Source organism: Clinocottus analis, unplaced genomic scaffold, assembly GCF_023055335.1.
Source record: "Clinocottus analis isolate CAN_PGR_092001 unplaced genomic scaffold, fCliAna1.0.p SCAF_8, whole genome shotgun sequence".
Lineage (NCBI taxonomy): Eukaryota > Metazoa > Chordata > Actinopteri > Perciformes > Cottidae > Clinocottus > Clinocottus analis.
Window position 1 is genome coordinate 2555730 of NW_027176240.1, and position 19270 is coordinate 2574999.

Here is a 19270-nt window from a genome sequence, read left to right on the forward strand (position 1 = left end):
TTGCGCACCGAGACCAAGATAACACTTCTTTGCTATTTATTTAAATTGTTTATGTACAAGTTGAACGGGTTTCGCTCACTTTGGGAAACAAATCGCACGTCGTAGCGTCATAGATTAGAATTACATTATGTATATAGAAATGAATTCCCTTAAAACGCGTCGCAATAATCCAACATGTATCTGTCATTAGGATGCTGTCATAAACTGAACCAAAAGCCAAAGATTACACTGACGTACCACACGCATCCATACATTTAGAGCTATGTCAAGGACTACATTTTCATTTAAAAGACTACAGGGTTTGACTAAAAGACGCTTTTCTTTCCTTTCACACTCTCACGTTGACTTTTTATCCGTTTCTGTCCGAGCCCCAGTGCATCCACATGCATACTAAACACGGCATTAGACACATTGAAGTATCTTCCTTTTCATAATCCATCTCCTCTGACGCCGTGGTGGGCGGGGCCAGCGGGGGTGACGGCTCCGGCGTTACGCCTCGTGCTCTGATCCCTCTGGGACTCGGGCTGCTCGCTGCTAACCGCCGCGTCTGCCGCTGCAGAGCTCTCTCTCTCTCTCTCTCTCTCTCTCTCTCTCTCCCCCCCTCCCGCTCTCATTATCTTTATCTATACACACACCTCCACTCCCCCTCTTTTTCTGGTTTTCTGTATGCATTCTGCATCTTTACCCCCACTCCCTTCCTTGCTAACGGAGGTGGGCATGCTTCCCAGTCCTGGTGCATCTAGCAGGTGCAGACTCCATCTCCATCCCTCCCTCCCTCTCTGTCTCTCTCGCTCTCACTCTCTCTCTCTCTCTCTCTCTCTCTCTCTCTCTCCCGTTGCTCTGCCAGTGTGCACACTCCACTCCGTCTGTGCCTGCATTTTTTTTCCTCTCCCCCTCCCACCCCCCCATCTCATTCGTTCCCTGTCTCTCAGCAGCGGCGGCGGTGGCGGCGGCGGCGGCTCGGGGAGGCAGCTGTATGTGCGTCTGAATAACAATTGCCACAGGTAAAACGACAGCTGCATTATCGGATGTTGCCAACCCCTCGGGGGGGGCGAGGGAGCCTTGGCTGCTGCGGCTGCAAGTTCTCATCCGAGCGCTGGGGAGAACATTTCTAATCATCTCCGAGGACCGCATCCTGGAGGGAAGGACGGGCAGAGGATCCCAGCAACCCGACCAACAAATCACAAGCTGACTCCCGAAGAGCACGGGGCTTTCAGGGACTGAGGGAAGAAGAAGAAGAAGAAGAAGAAGAAGAAGAAGAAGAAAAAACGCCACTTCAGAGAGCCAGAAGAGAGAATCAGTGGGATATTTTTATGTTGGTGTATTTGCTCTCGTCTCTTTCTGTTTTCTGCGCTCTTTTTTTTAAATTATTTGCATCCACTCCCTCCTTCCTCTTGTCAATGCATCCCTCTGTGGCGGAATGTTCTCCGCAAATAGATGAGGAGAGGCTCTCCGAGCGCTTGGCGCAGTATTAACGGACGGGATACGGCGACAGCAGGGCGCTGAGCGGACAGCTTGGGGAAATCTGACCCACAGCCGGCTGGGGAAGGAGCAGGATCACGCGTTGCAGATTTATCCGCCCTGTGATACCACCACTGCGCGACAACACCCCTAATTCTTTTTTTTTTTTCCCTCTTCTTCTTCTTTCCACTCTCCAGCTTTGGTCCCATCTAAAGTGTGGCTTTTTTTTCTTTTCTTCTTCATTTAAAAGGATCAGGAAGATTAATTGGATTTTACTGCTTTATTTTCAGGAATTTAGAGCAAAGGAAGCAAAGTGGGATTGGGGAAAATACCCCCAAAAAAATCCACCAACCAACGGCGACGAAGAGAGAGCGAATAATCCAAGGAGAGCGTTCCACAGACGCATAAACGACAGCTCTATCGCTCTCTTTCAGTTACGAAAGAGAGCGATTTTTGGGGGTTTTGCGGGGAGGGGGACGCTGACTCTGCTGAAGCTGTTGGAACGGGCTGCATTGGACAGCATCTTTTCTTTTTTTTCCCCCTTAATTCGGCACGGGGTGGGTGAGGCGACAAGACCCACCCTGCAAGTTTCACTCCCTTCATTAGAGCATACCGTCCCGTCGTGGATCGTGCTCGGCGGCGGCGGCGGCGGCGGGGGACGCATCTGCATGTCGAGTAGAAAATAGCCGTGGATGTTTTTACTGCAGTGACATCTGAACACTTGATGCCACGGATTCTTCACATGCACGGATGTAAGGCTGTTCCTTCCCACCCATCTGCCCCTCCTGTCCCTTCTCTTAGAATAATCACTCCTTCTTCTTCTCCTTCTCCTTCTGCCCTGGCTTATCCTGCTGTGAACATCTTTGAAGTTCACATTTGGACATCGGGAGTTGATCGGGACTAGACTCGGACTAATCCGGCGATTATCAGTCGACGCCAGCTCTCCCAATTCTTACTGGTGTCTCCGAGTGCGAGTGTGCGTGCTTGTGTGTTTGTGAAAGTGTGTGTCTGCATGAATCTCCTGCATCCCTCCCCTTCAATTTATCCTCGGATTACATCTTTTTGTACGTGTTAATAAGTGTCCGATTCCTTGTTAGGTCCTTTTGTGTCCTTTTTCCTCTCTCCGTTGTCTCTTCTCGCTGTCCGGCATTGTTGGGAACCTTTTTTTTTCTCGCCATGTGCTGCCGACGCTCATCACAGGGTTAACCCTCAATGAGCCATAAAGCACGGCAGGGAAGGATGAGCGAGTGTTCTGGAGCAGCCGTTTCCGGGGCGGTGATCCTGGAGGAACCGGAGGGTTCGGCGGCTTCAGGGGGTCGCGTAGAGGGCCAAGCCCCGGATCAGGGTCCCCTCCGCTGTGCGGTATGGCCTCGCCAGCAGACATGGCTGTGTGTGGTCCCCTTGCTTATCGGATTCATCGGCCTTGGATTGAGCCTGATGCTGCTGAAATGGATTGTTGTCGGCACAGTGCGGGATTACGTGCCGACGGACCTGGTGGATGCTAATCGAATAGGCCAGGATCCTATCTTCCTCTCCAAGCCGAGCGGGATTCCCAAAAGTCCCGACACCACCACCACCACGACTACTCCCACGGTTGACGGCGGGAACCCCACACCTAGAACTGTAACTGCTGGGAAAGGTAGAACTCGCTCCACTGCCACTACCACCACTCTAAACCCTCGAGGCGGTGGAGGTGGAGCCTCGGGCAGCCAAGTAACCCCAAGGAATCCTGCGCATCGTAACGGACGCGGACCCTCGGGTTTTACTACGACCACCGCAGCGCAACGGACCACCTTCGTAATTGGATCGGCGACGTCTAGCCCCTCGCCGTCCAACCCGACTGTGCTCCACGACTCTACGCAGATGTGGACCCTGGAGCACACGACCACCGAGGCCGTCTCCACCACGCTCACCACGCGTACGCACGGCCACCACAAAACACGTAAGTCGCTCGCAGCGGTGAAAAGCTTGTCCCTTCCTGCTATACGTTCAGATCATCGATGGATTGAGTTGTCGTAAGTGGCCTTGTTTGAAGAGATTAATGGCATCCCAGGTGTGTGTCTGTGTGTGTGTCACATGTTTGTCCATTGGTTAACTCTTTATCATCCAAATGTGATAGTAGAACTTCTGACAATGTTGAGACTTCTTGCAATTAGCATGGACCGCCATCCTGTTTGCAAAATTGAATGTATGGCACTCTTGACTTGATCCATGGTATTCATACAGTAACACAATCAGAACTATGGTAGGATTTACTAATTAATTTCTTGTTTCTTTGGAGCATGTGGGTTATTACAGTAGGCTACAACGTTAGCTTAAAACACATCTTGTTTCTATGCTATTTGTTTATGATAGCATCAAGTACAGGCTTGGTGCAAAGCGTTAGTGATTAATTTTTAAAGATACAATGATTAAAAATCAAGTTAAAAGAATGACGATGTGGAACTGCACTCATGTGTACACTAAGATGCATCTCCAACCCTAAAGTTTTGAGTATTGTTGTGTTGTCTTGTGACACAAATGAGCTGACTGAGGCCCAGAAACCAATTATTGTTGCACCGGGAATGACTTAACGTGTTGTAATCCTTCTGTTAATGTACCCTGATGATCTTCTACCTTCTCACCACCTCTCTGTCCTTGACTCAAGTCATGGCACGGCACACATGCTATCGATTTGGTGCTGCAGGGATTTTCTTGCAGCGATCAATGACACAAACACACACACACACCTACACACACACACACAGTATACCCACCGCTTCCTCCATGATAAATCTCTCTGCTCTCAAAATGGTGTCACATTATGTGCTGGACTTCCCTCTGCTTGTAATGTCCGTGGCCCGGCTCGGGCCCATGCGGCTGCAGAGTACCTTTGACAATGTTGTACACCGTTGACAATGTTGCATACCGTTGACAATGTGCCCTCGTGCTCTGTCCCGTGTCTTTGAACATAATCTCACACGTTAGCAAGTGTTGGATGAAAGCAGGCATCCTGACCTCGATGTTGATTTTCATTTAACGTACAATTACATTCACATTGCTGCAATATTACACCACTTAATGTCAAGGTCTGGACCAATTACATTACAGCCATGCATTCTCTATGCTATGAAATATGCACGTGCTGTATGTTATGAATACATTTCCACTGACCTAAATGGCTCCGTAATGAGATTTTAACCTGAGTATTGTCGCTATTATCTCACCGTAAAGTCTTTTGCAATGTGTGATGCACACGATGGCAGCTATTTACCAAATTATTTATAATTACATGATTGCAGCTATGTATTAAATCATTGATCAACTAAATCACCCCCTATTCCACGTGCTGTGGCTCGTCTGCTTCACTGGAAAAAGGTGCGTCTGCTTTCCTTTTGTGTCCGCGGTAATGAAAGTGTCCCCCGATTACACCGGAGACCGAAGGGAATGTTCCCTCTGATAATTAGAAACATAGGGGGAAAATTGTGTATCATTTCATTACCAGGAGGGGAAAATGGGGGCCATCCATCATCATCCTTTCATTTATTAATTAACGATGAAAAAGAATGTAATATCTCCCAGCGAATGCTCATGAAAACCATTAAGCTGATAGATATCCAATGGAAAATGTCACTCTTCCAGCTCGCCCGAGAAACGTTCCGCCACCACAGAATGGCCGACTCGTTCAATAATCCTAAACACCCGTCACCCTGCCGCGCCCTCTATTCTACCACCACCCCCATGCTGCTTTGATTTGAAAAAAGGCCGTCATATTTTCCCAAAAAAAAAATAAAACTACCCATTATGTATGAATGTGTTATGCGGTATTACTGAACTGCCTGTGCTGGCTTGTGTTCAGAAAAGGGAGAACATTTTTATTAATTTAAGTATAGTTGGCCATCTGTGGGCCCTTTTTTTTGAAGCTGTCCCTGTCTTTGTGGATCACAACATAGAGATGGACACAGATCTGATCTCACACTGGGTTTTGGTGTTCTCACCGGTCTGTACAAGTCTTGAAAAGACCGGTTCCATATGTCACTATCGTAAATTATACATATTTCCTAAGAGGCTTCATACTCTGATGACGCAACATCTTCACAGCCATTGGAGCTTCTTTGGTGTAGTCTCGTATTCTCTATGAAGACAATGAATGGCACTTTTTACCCCCAGAAGCCCTGGCGAAGCGTAGCTTTGGTGCTATTTGGTGGCGTTCTCGCTTGTCTAACTGTCGGGATCTGACAACTACAGGAAGATTTCATCGCTGAGACGTCTTACTTCTGACGCAAATGCCACTTTAAGAACATGATGGATGTGTCTAAAAATCGTTTGGGCCTTACAAAATCTTACAGTCAGCTCTCCTCATGCTTCGAGCCAACGAATGAAGAGGAGATCTGGGAGAGTTGATAGCATTATATGGAGCCAAGTGACCTCTGCACTGCAGGTCAAGATGTCAGGTGATGCCTCAGCAACAATGTCAGTTGGATCAAGGGGAGTCGAAATCTGACGTCTGGCTTCATCCCTCACCCGGTTTCAAGATTACAAGTTATAATGGGTAATGCAGTTACGCACATGTATAAACAGAAATGGGAATTTTAAAAATAATGATGAGGATTGGCACTATTTGAAGGTTTGAATTACTTCTTTGTGAAATGCTGCATAGGATTTTGGAGAGAAGACATGTTTATATTGCAGCTGTAAGGAGATGGACTCTAAAATTAAAACTGGTAATGAAATGGGTCATAAGCAATGCAGAGGAATCATAAAAAGGGACATATTAAATGTTAGTAAATACGACCAGATGAGTCAGTGTGGGGATGAGTAAATCCTACACGGCTTATTCAGTGACAGGAAAGGGAACCGGGACCGGCTGTTGGAAATGTCTAACAACAATACAAAATATATTAAAAACTGATATTGTCAGTAGATTTGTGCGATTGTAGATTATTACAGGATTTCCGGGCTTCAGAAGTGGTTCTGGTGCAGGTGGTCTGAGGTCTTTGTCTCCGTCCTGAGCCACTCAGCGGGATTAGGTTTCAGTCAAACAGTGGCCCTGAAACCTAAATCCAGATTAACAGCCCATCACCATGACGGTGGAAGCAACAGAATTACATTAGCCCACCTATCAGTCACACACACTCTACATGGCGCTTACAAGCCGCCCCGACTGCCGAAGGACGCTTTTGATGGATGGTCTGTGGCGGGATGTTTTTTTCATTAAACGCCGCTAAAGTGACATGTTTAAGGGAACGTTTTTTCTCGGCGATGCTTTTTAGGATCCTCCAAGGCCGGCCCGAGAGGAAAATATCTTCACAAAACACTTTGTATTAATGCCACAATCACACACAATAAAGTGCCGCCTATTGCTGTTTTTGTGACAACGGTATCGTGTGAAGAATTCTCAGTGTTTATGGCACATTATGCATGCACTTTAACCGAACTTCTCTCTGAATTACTTGTGGGGAAAATGTTTCTAAAGTATTTGGTGGCGCAAAAAGATCAATAGAAAGATGTGTACTTTGTTTCTTTGTAGCAGCAGCACGCAAAGTTACAGAGTAAACATACTACATTCAAGAAAATTAAATAAGAAAATGCAATACAGTGTGTATAAAGTGTATACGGTGAAATATAGTGCACTATTTATACCAACTGCTGTACTGCATTTCTGTAGTTTTGTATTACATGGACGTGTTCTCTCTGGACATCAATGTGTTCTTTGCTTCGGCCAAAACTCTTCATGAGGATATTATTCTTCATGATCAGTATTTAACTCAAAATCTGCAGAAAGCCCGGATGATTTGTGGCTGATGTCAGCAAAATACCCTGATCCGCTGGAAGCATCTGGGATAAGAAAAAAAACCTCCTTCGCAGCAGCAATTTGTGCATCTTAATAAGTCTTATGAGGCAGTTACATACATCGGAAAAAAACAAACTCCTGATACCAGAAGTCTGTCTCTTTCCATCTAATCACCCCGGCACCAGAAGATTGGAAGGAAGAATACAAGCGGTGTTTGGGCTTCAATGTGAAGTACATTTATGACCCAACTACTAAGGGTGGGGGAAAAAAATCGATACAGCACAGTATCGCGATATTTTGCGTGGCGATATTATCGATTATCGATGCACAGAAGCCAAGAATCAATCTTTTATTTAATCAATTCTGAACATTTTGGTGACAATTTTGTTGACAAAGTTTTCCTTTGGGGACAATTTGCGGTTAAAAAAAAAAACGCAATATATCGCAATACTCAATGTATCGCGATAATATCGTACCGGTACTTAAGTATCGTAACGATATTGTATCGTGGGACCTCTGGTGATCCTCACACCTACCAACTACAGTATTTCCACAGCAAAATTATACATAAACCTTACAGATAAAACCCATCCTTATCATTGAGTCTGCACAAGTTGCTTCTAAGAGTGTTTTTATTGGAAAATGTGTCTTGAAAGTGTATCTCTTCCTTCTTACTTCTGTCTTTTTAGTCCATCTACCTTACAGAAGACACCCCTGAAATTAATAAAACATCCCTTTGGCTTTCAGGACCATTGGCCAACACTGAGGGCATCAGTGTTACAATATTGCACTAATCGCGTCATGAGGGAGAGATTATAGGTTTTCAAACAAGATTGTAGAGTTTGCCTTCTTTGCACTTTGGATTAGTTCTCTGTGAGCTGCTTAACCGGTTCCCAATGGGGTGTGTGTATGCGTGTGACATGCACATGCTTACACACACACACACATGTACCCACACATGATGTGTCCACAGCAGCATATGTCTTCAGGATGTCTGCGTGCACGTGACCTCTTTGTGTGAACGAGAACTGAAATCAACCTCCATCCGCCGAGTCTGATTGCGCTGAAAGAGCTTCTTTTTTTTTTTAAGGATAGAATTAGAGCTGTAGGGGGAAAGCAGTGTGTGAGAGGAAGGGTGGCTATAGATATGACACGTTTCAAATCGTGGCACATGATATCCTGAGTGTGAATATTGTGTTGTACCGTGTAGAAACGTGTGAAATGGCCTAAAGATAGATCTTAGATTGTATATCTCTGTCACTGAACCCAAGCAAAGTCTATAACTCCCATGATTATTAATTTCCATGATTATTTAATTCACATTAACCCGAATCACACACACACACACACACACTGGGCTTCCTGTTGAAGCCCGAGGCAAACTCTTAGTCGTATCTTACAGGAGCTTTATTCCGTCATTCGGATCGTTATTGACTTTGAAAATCGATTCGTTACGTCTTGACTTCTCGTTATCGTTTTCCGTTTCTAGTCGGCGTTCAAAATCTTTATTCAAAAAGCTCTAATACCGATGGATCCAGTCCATAGCACATCAAAGACCAAATGGAAAAGCTTCCCATGGGTACTTATTTAAATGTCACACACTATTAGTAATTTATATTTTTTTTGCATGTGTTATTTCCCTTTTTTTGACATTTTAATCAGGTGATTCGTCTTTGCAATTTCTGTAGGGCCAACTATGCTGTGCCCAAGATCCCTAAAGGACCCTATAACAAGTCCAGGTGCGTCCTGCATTGTTGTCAACAAGCCTCGCTTGGGTGTGTTTCTTTCATTTCCCAACCAGTTCTGACATCCTGCGGTAACCTCGACATGCAGTTAGCGTGTCCTTTAAAGTCCAAACACAATTTTGCTTGTAACACATGTGAAGGTTCTCCATGACTGGGAACCGAGCGTTTCCTCATGTTCCACTTGGTGAGAGTGCCAAGATAACTTATAACCTATCTCGCATGAGTTGTTCTCAAGAAGATCAAGGCTTTTTCTTACCATATATATAATACATGTACATGCAACACTGCAGTCAGTTTATCTCTGACGCAGTCGTTGCCAGACCGCTAACCGACTTCATCTAAAAACCTGTCATGCCGCTGTCCTGATGAGAATCTTAATTTGGGGGGTGAGATGCTGTGAAAATAAATCTTTACGTCACATTGATTCATTCTGATGAAATGTCTTGCAGCGGGAAGAAGACCTGAAATATTAATGACGCGAAAGAGAAACATGTTCAATATGTAGCGGAAAGTGTAAATAATTGAAGATGGCCCTTTGACGAATCATCCCACGCTGAGCAAACCCCCAGCACAAGCCTACTGTACATGTTCAGTGAATGAAGGTGGTCAGGGCGTCTGCTAAAATCCCATTGTTTGGGAGGGGCGGTGGAGGAAAAAAAAGCCCAAAAAGGTGTAAAAGAAAAATTGCTTCACGACTGCCAAGGTTTGAAATCCTCCCATCTGCCGCTCTCCTCTCGTCTACGCTGCTGTTCGCTCCAGTCTTCCCTCCCGAGCGTCCCGGGTTCCAGATGACGCCGATGATGAAGTACAAAGTGGTTAAATGCTCGCCGCTAACTTCAGAGGGGCTTTTAATAATGAATTCAGGTTTTTCCGCCGCCGCCTTGATTAGATGAGGCTCGCTCCATTTCGCGGGGAGCCGGCGGGGGAGCGAGGTTACAGCCGCCGACGGGACGTACGCCGAAGTCAATTCCATTTCTGGGATTCACCTGCCCCGACGTCGGCTCTCCAGAGGAGGAGGAGGTGGAGGGGGGCGCGAACTGCTCCGATGTCCCTACTCTCTGAGGCGCTTGTTTCTGGAGGGCTCATGGGAAATGAGGTTCTTGATGAGAGACTGCTTTGGCTGAACGTTCGGACCTTTTACTACAAAAGAAATAAGAGAAAATAACAGGGTGGTTATTATATAAACTGTTGCGCTCGGCCTAGGGGAGCCGGAGCGTAGCATAACGGACCGACCAATGCTGCAGTTTGTAATGAACAATGATTGTGTATTTTGCGCTCGGTGTCATAAATTCTTCAGGGTGAGACCAAACTTCCCTGGACCATAAAAGAAACAAAAGAAAGTACGGATACAGTCTTACCTACCTGAAAACTGGAGAAAACACCTGCAATGAAAAGAAGGCACGGAGCAAGGCAAAACATATTATAGCACCCCCTTCAGGCAGGGAGGGGAACAGCATTAAGGGGAGGCACCGCCCCCTGTTATATATGACAAACCATTAATATTTGTCTTAATTAATGTCTTAACCTTTGCAAGTCATCTCTTAACTTGTTTGACATTAAACGGACATCATCTTGTGTGGGTTTTATGAATAAAACATTCCAATCGGATACATTGCTGTATATTTGAGACATGCATTTGCTATGAAAAGTTTTCTTTAAAATTCATTTTTACAACAACGGATATACCTCCACTCCATAACACAGGATGCAGATTCAGCTTCAGGCCAAGTTTTTTTTTTATTATCCCAAATGTTATGATACATCAGGGAGCATATATAAGAAACACATATTGATTTCTGTGGGTTATTAAATAAAAGAGGTTTCCAAAGAGGCAATAATCTACAGCTCTTTCTCCCACACCCCCAACCTTCGGCTCCCTCTCTTATTGAATCTGTCAGCTGGCCTGCAGCGGCAAACCGTTTAACACAAGTAAGCAAATAAATATCAGACTCCTATGAGTTCAACCATGGCCAAAAGCTTGTGTTGCAGCTTGTTTCGCTGTAGTTATTTCAGAGGAGGAGTGTTGGGTCGTGACAAATTGGGGGAAACGCAAGCAACCCTGCTGACCTGTGGTTGCACCAGAAAGAAATGACATCGGCCATTTATCACGGGGCCTCAAAACGACACGACGTTTACCTTTTCTGACATGCAACGTCTGATGTCAGGGAAATTGTGGCACTGTCAGCAGAAAAGGTGAGCTGGCAGGTTGTAAGTTTCTGACTATGACACCAGAGATTTATGTTAGGTTGCCGTGAGGGCTACGTGATGCCGCAATATTTGTTTTCTTTACCTAATACTGAGGGCAAAATCGCTGATACAGATTCTTTTAATAATGATTAACATCTTAGTTATGTTGCTGGCGCTTTAAAGGACAAGAGATTTGGTGGTTTTAATGGAATCTATAGGTTGTAAGCTTTACAGAAAGGTGCGCTAATTGCGCGTAGCATCAAGCTGCCTAACTTGGAGAGGTCTCTCTAAGTCGTTTTTGAGTCATCTTAAGTTGTACTTATGGTTTATGTTAATATTTAGGGTTGAATTGACTTATATGCTCTTGCAAGACCAGACGTTTTTAGCTAACACAACAGCTAACGTTTTTAGCTAACACAACAGCTAACATTTTTAGCTAACACAATCCTCTTTATTTATTTATATGCTCTTGTAAGCCCAGACGTTTTTAGCTAATGCAACAGCTAACGTTTTTAGCTAACACAATCCTCTTTATTTATTTATATGCTCTTGTAAGCCCAGACGTTTTTAGCTAATGCAACAGCTAACGTTTTTAGCTAACGCAATCCTCTTTATTTACTTATGTGCTCTTGTAAGCCCAGACGTTTTTAGCTAACGCAACAGCTAACGTTTTTAGCTAACACAACAGCTAACGTTTTTAGCTAACACAACAGCTAACATTTTTAGCTAACACAATCCTCTTTATTTATTTATATGCTCTTGTAAGCCCAGACGTTTTTAGCTAATGCAACAGCTAACGTTTTTAGCTAACACAATCCTCTTTATTTATTTATATGCTCTTGTAAGCCCAGACGTTTTTAGCTAATGCAACAGCTAACGTTTTTAGCTAACGCAATCCTCTTTATTTACTTATGTGCTCTTGTAAGCCCAGACGTTTTTAGCTAACGCAACAGCTAACGTTTTTAGCTAACGCAATCCTCTTTATTTACTGATATGCTCTTGTAAGCCCAAACGTTTTTAGCTAACGCAACAGCTAACGTTTTTAGCTAACGCAATCCTCTTTATTTACTTATATGCTCTTGTAAGCCCAAACGTTTTTAGCTAACACAACAGCTAACGTTTTTAGCTAACGCAATCCTTTTTATTTACTTGTATGCTTTTGTAAGCCCAGACTTCTTTTCACAGTTAAAACGGCTATTGTTTTTAGCTAATGCAATCCTCCCTCGCTTTAACCAAGGAGCTTTACCTAAACATCGCAGTACTGGCAGGTACATGAACAACACAAGTGTTTTATTCGCAGTACTCCGTTGTGTACAGTTTGAACCTCAGTCAGCTCTTTCTATTTGTCTATGGATTTATTTTTTTTTGATGGCGCTAGAAATCCTTTTTTAGAAAGACAGCGTTTATAATACATGATGCACGATATGTCAACTGACACATGTCGACATCCACTTGGGGTCATGTGAGCCAAGTGACACAGTTTGACCTCTCCGAGTCCCGCGCTTCAGGCGCCGAAAACATCCACCGGTGATGCATTGGTCTGTGGAAAAGCCTTCTGCTCGTGGTGCTGCTGGGAGTAAACAATGCTATTAGCCAAGAGAAAATGCTTAGACAGTGATTATTTAACCTGCGTGTACACGGGGGCGAGCGGGGGAGCCCGACAACTCAAGCGTCAACCAGTTCAAGTCCGATATCGTTGCTTTCGATGGCTGAGCCGTTTGATTGAATTTTTTTCCTCCACCACCACCTCCACCCTCCCTCCCCCTCCGTCTGTCTCACTGCCAGCCTCTCAAGGTCAGATTGTCTGAGTCATGTTACAGTGCTCCAGCTCTTGCCGCTGATGTTGACTGCACTTCAACCGAGTGCCATTAAGACGGGTTGGGAGCTGTGTTTGTTGGTTTTCTTTTACAGTATTGTTTTCTTTTTTTATTTATCAGTTCAAAAGTTAAAATCCTGTGTTTTGTGATTGCCTTGTTTGCCTTTCTGAGTAGGAATACAAGTGTAAAGTTAGTACAATCAAGTATTTATCCCACTTAATTACAGTATAGACGTACTTATGTATTCATATCGGTGTGTATTATATTTTTTATGTCAAAGGGATATAGTACGTAGTATTTGAAGTTATACACATATGTTTTTAAAAGTACATACATCCTTTACATACATTGTGATGTCATCAAAGACTCCAGCAGAACCAGGTACAGCAATACGAGGTGGTTATAATCCAACACTCTCAAAAGGACTGTTCTTTGCAATATGTATGCTTTTATTTCTGTTACTCAAGTACATTGCCTGTATTTTACTTTCAAGTTAAAATCCTAAAAAAAAGTCCATCCTGGCTGATTTGTTAATATTAGTGGTTACTCGTGGTGCAATTTAATAATTTTAAGTAAAGGATTTTAAATCTTTTACCAGAGACGCTATTGTTCGTTTGAATTATCTTTCGTATAAATAAGGGGCCAAACTAAAGAGCAACCTCCAGCTAATCGCACAAATACTTGACATTCTTCTTGACATTAGTACCAGGAAGAGAGGTCCTGCCTCTCTGATAATGACTATATATATATATATATATATATATATATATATATATATATATATATATATATATATATATATATATATATATATAGGTGCGTCGCCGCCTGCCAACTCGATAAGTTCAACGCATTTTTTCCCAGCACAGGATACGAGCCACCTCAGTCATCCCCGTAAGAGATGTAAGACGCATCGACCCCGATGTGATTGTATCCTGGTCTTTTGCCACTCAGCAGTTTAGCAGGCGAGCGGCCCGGCGAGCGCGGGGCGGAGGTTCTGATTATCCCGAGCTCGCTGCATTTTCGCTGCGGTTATTTTTAGCTTCAAAAAGATTGTTGCCAGCTTTCTCTCTGGGAGGCGGGCGTGGAGCTGGCTTTTTTTTTTTTTTTTTTCTGGTGGAGGCCTTCGAGCTGACAGAGCTGGAAGAAATAGAACAAAGACGCACAGAACGAAGCACAGAGGAAGACTGTCGAGACGGAGACTTTAGTGTCAGAGGAAGAGGGTTTCATTTTGGAAATATTACAGTTAGGGGAGGATTTTGGGGACATTAAGCTCAGTGAAAAATTGTTTCCTGTGTTGTGTTTGGTGTGGTGCCATTCTGCTGTATCTTATTATGCTAAGTAACAGCAATTTGGAGGCCCTATAATGCGAGTCTGAAAGATGAAGGAGGCTATTTATTTCCAGGAAATCAGAGTGGTTTAAACCGCACGTCGCTTTATTATGTTACCACGCGGGAGGCTTTGCAGAAGGTCACTTTCACCTTGATGGAAAACACACCTCAATCACACACACACACACGGACGTGTCGGTCCTCTCAGCTCCGTCCTTGGGGCAGATGGTTTCATCACGTCTCTTTTCTGAGCCCGACACGGAGCATGTGTTTTGTGCGTGTTCGTCTAGACGGCATCAGTAAAAGAGCTCAGTGTTCATTATTCCGTCGACATTCTTCCACATCCCCGTCTTTTTGTGTATGTGTGTGTGTGTGTGTGTGTGTGTGGGAGGGGGTAAATAAGATGATTATCAAACTGGCCAGTAACATTTTGGTTTCATCGATTCATCTTTATTTCTGTAACATGTTAAAAGACACGACAACAACAAAAAAAAGCCTCATCGCTGATTCTTGAGCCCACAGTGAGGAATTCAAATAGTTGATTTTGGCCGGAAACAAAGTGGCAAATGTTCATTTTGACAAGCTGGAACTAAATATGCAAATGACTTCCCAACATTTATTTAAAATCCTTGTTAATTACTTTTTCCGTCAATCAAATAATCGTTTTAGCACAAATGTTCTTCATCACTTACCTTGTTCTCTTGCTTTTTCTCTCTTCCTGACCCTGAAGCTCTCGTGGTGGCGGCCTCAGAGAGACTTTTCTCTGACGAGCCCGGTAAACCGCTGGTTCGGCCGTCTTAATGTGTTTTTGAGACACAGATCTTTGGATGACAAGTGGACTCCCATGCTGCCTCTCTCCTGGGCTGTGTGACTCAGGATTTTGGAGGGACTAAAGGAGATGAAAGAAGAAGAAAAAGCATTTATACGTCGGTCCTAAAAGAACCGCAGGAGGACGAGACGCAGACGTGAGGTTTGAGCAAAAGTGCAAAAAAAGGCGAGGAGGGAATGAGCGGACACAAAAATAGAGGAGAGGGGGAGGTGAAAGTGGAATAATGGTGAGGAAGAAATGCATTGAGGGGAAATGAGAAGAATTGGCTGGAGGAAACAGTTCCACAGGGCGAGATGAAGGCAAGAGGAAACGAGCCTCTCTCATCCATCTAGCGCTCCCTTCATTCTGCCTCCATCGTCTCCTTTCTGCCCACTCAGTTCATTTACATTTACATTACACCCAGCTGGAGTTGATTTGGTGGCGAGTGATGGATGGCGAGGTTCTAATGCTGTTTATAGAATTGGGCTCAGGGGGTTAGCAGTGTCAGCTGTTTGCAAGGTGGCAAGCGCTCGTCTGGTACGGTACGCTTTGCTTGTTAGCGTCTGCTAGCTGCAGGGGGTGCACAACGACGTCAAAGATAGTCGGCTGTTTGTCTCATGAACTGTAGTTACTGAGACAAACAGCCATAGCAGTGGTGTATAAAGCCATACAAGGAGTCGAGTCGGCTGGGATCCATCCAGGAGCTTTCTCTGAAACAGTGAGAGAAAGACATGTTGTTAGCATAACAACTGTAGCTAGCCCCACTTGCTGCACACACTTGCATGCATCGCCAACTCCGACGCGGTTCAAAATGTATTGCTGCGCTCTCGCGGCTCCTGTCAAACCTATGCTGTGGTGGCTAGCTAACGTTAAGTTAGCCTATGTTAGCCATTTAGGTAATAAGCACATAAAACACAAGTTGGACCCAAAATATGTATCATAAAACTATGCTAGCTAACGTCAAGTTATCTTAAGTTAGCCAACTATGTAACTAGCACATCAAACACATGTAGGACCCTAAATATGTATCAAAAACAATCCCACGGTGTTGGCTAGCTAACGTTAAGTTAGCTTACGTTAGCCAACGAGGTAACTAGCACATCAAACCCAAGTTGGACCCTAAATATGTATCATAAAACAATCCTATGGTGTGGTGGCGCGCTAACATTACGTTAGCTTACGTTAGCCAACGAGGTAACTAGCAGATCAAACACAAGTTGGACCCAAAATATGTATCATAAATAATCCTACGGTATGGTGGCTGGCTAACGTTAAGTTAGCTTGCCTTAGCCAACTAGGCAACTAGCACATCAAACACAAGTTGGACCCTAAATATGTATCATAAATAATCCTACGGTGTGGTGGCTAGCTAACGTTAAGTTAGCTTACGTTAGCCAACGAGGTAACTAGCAGATCAAACACAAGTTGGACCCAAAATATGTATCATAAAACAATGCTATGGTGTGGTGGCTAGCGTTAAGTTAGCTTAAATTAGCCAACTATGTAACGAGCACATCAAATACAAGTTGGAATGAGCTGGAATACCATTCAAATAAATAAATCCCCAAATGAGTCATTCTGTTCTGCGCTCAGTTTGTCTGTGAAAGCAAGAGGAAGGATTAATTTTCACTGTGTGCATCTGTGACACACACAAATGACCCGGCCTACCGCGCAGAAAGCAATGCTGTCAGAACAGGGCTTTTGTGTGTAATGCCAGATGGCCGTTCATGCAACAACAAAAAAAATGGAGAAAAAAAAGAGATAGAAACCTCTGTGATCTCCCTCAGGTCACTGCTCAGACCCCATGCAGTCCACTGGCGAGCCAACATGTAACACGTTGCTACTGGACAGTATCCTTCACTTTTTAATCATTAAAAAGCCGACTTACAACTCAGTGTATTTGCTACTCCTCCTCATTATTATTTGTGGTTTCCAACGCACACTGTGGTCGTGACTGGTACAGTAGAGTAGTCATTTGTGCTTTTTTATTGGGTCACACACACACAGACACACACACAGGTGTAGCTATAAGTAGGCATGCATTCCTGCGTGACAGCGCTGTGCGTTAATAGGAGAAACGAGAGAAGAGTAAACCTGAAAGGAGTCTCAAGATGAACCTTTTTTTCCTGTGCTGGGTCGCAGGGGGCTGATGCTTCTCCCAGCATGGACTCCGTGAGAGGAAGGACACACACTAGGTCGCTCAAAAGGGGCGGAAAAAAAGACGATTTATACTTTCCTGCTCGGCTAATCTGCACGTTTTGACTGTGGGAGCAAAGTAGAGCGCCCATAACAGGAAACGGATCAAGCGGTCGGTGCCAACTGCAGTTCAGTCAGACACGAGGTGACGTGGAGGAAAGCGATGGTTTTGTTTCAGCGGCTCTGCGATGGTGACACATTGGACCGTTTACGCTGCGCGACTCTGCACGGGGCTTCTTTCAGAGCGTCTCGGTGACAAATAGGGACGATATTATTACATCAGCCTCACATTGTATGGCACTTTCATTCCCTTAAAGCTGCTCAGTGCACCTGCATACGATGTGATTGGATGTCACTCGCCTGGTCAGCTGATGCACGAGCCACCGATAGCGTTGCAGGCACAAGACGCGGTTAATGACTTCAGCGCATTGCCTGAAGCGATGCAGCGGGGAGATGCAAAACTCTGTCACCTTTTGATCAGCAGCATCACCATTATTATTATTATTATATTAGCGGTTGGGTTTTTTTTAGGCGTGGACTCGAGATCCTGCGCAGATGAACACGTCAGAGTCATGAGCTGTCAACACTCCATCCGCCACTTGTCAGCGGTGACTGATGTCCAACGCCCGCTCTCGCTCTTGACTTCTCTCCGTTCCACAAACACACACTCTCTGCAACGCACACACACACACACACACACACACACACACACACACACACACACACACACAGCCGGGGCCTCTCGCTCTCCTGGCTCGGCGCCCTGCGAGGGAACGCTGAGGAAGACGGACAGGCGGGAGCTGTCAGCGAGGACGCGGGGACACGGAGAGTCGGCGCCTCGCTGCAAATAAGGAACCGCGTGCGAGGCGCGGCGACTCGCCTGCAATTACATCGCGTGATAATTATCTCAGCGCCGAGGCACTCGTACCAATCAGGGTGAGATTTGGAGGGGATGCCGAGTGAAGGGAGAGGCGGAGGGATGAGAGTTTGACGCCGTTACCCGCCTACTTTCCCCCTCTCCATCTTTGTAGCCACCGCTGTATTTAGAAGACCCACAATCCAATGTAATACCTTTGTATTGTGTTACAACACTCAAGCTTCCACTGAAACTACACCCAGTTGTCGGTCGGAAATGACGCGTTTTATATTCGTGGGTTCAAAAAAAAAAAGAAGTTTTGGCACCAACCTTCCTAGGAAACACTCATGAAACATGTCCAGTTGAGATTGAATGACAATATAGTATGTCTAACACAACACCCCTCTCTTTAGTGTGTCTGCATGGAGTAGGACAGTGTGTGTCACTCCTCTGTGCTGCATGCTGGGAAGCGGCCGTCGCCTTTTTACCTCATTCATTTTTAATTTTTACTCTTTTGTACACAAGACGTCGACATTGTTCACGTTGGATCGGGACCAAAACGTATACACGATGTTTTTTAACACAACAAAACCAGCTAAACCAACATCCCTTTTGAGGTTATTAATAACCCGCATTGCTTCAAATCACATCCATCGCTTTATTCGTCTTTTTTCTCCGTCATTTCCATGCACTCCATGCAACTCCATGCACAACAGCTCCGTCTTATGTCTGTCACAACCCCATTAACGCGTCGCTGTCGTACTAGCCGTGTGCGCGCCGGGGCCCTATATATTATATATTATCCAGCTGAAAGAACATTGTACTCATACGCATTTAAATTCGGCTTGCATTAATAATTGATGCCTCATTCTCTACAGTGTGACACAATAAGGACTGTTAGTGGATGTCGACGCCCCCCCCCCCCCCCCCCCCGTGAGAGGAGCCACGCATGAGACCATTATGTGTGGTTATGTTTGAGTGGATAACATGCGTCGCATCCTCCCCGCGCATTTGTCGGGGTGGTCGCTGTGTGCGCCGCTGTGTGTCGTGTTTGCAGTGAGGGAGTTGACATCTTTGACTTGTGGCCTCCACCGTT

General features: G+C 44.9%; 1 protein-coding gene across 1 annotated transcript in view; it reads left to right on the plus strand.

The window, feature by feature from the left end:
- Nucleotides 1-953: 953 nt before the first annotated feature.
- The window catches only part of LOC137779552 (pro-neuregulin-3, membrane-bound isoform), a 329559-nt gene continuing 311242 nt past the window's right edge, over nt 954-19270 (plus strand). Inside the window, exon 1 of the mRNA XM_068567459.1 lies at nt 954-3403. Coding sequence (XP_068423560.1) covers nt 2674-3403 — 730 coding nt within the window. The 5' untranslated portion in view covers nt 954-2673. The remainder of the gene's footprint in view (nt 3404-19270) is intronic.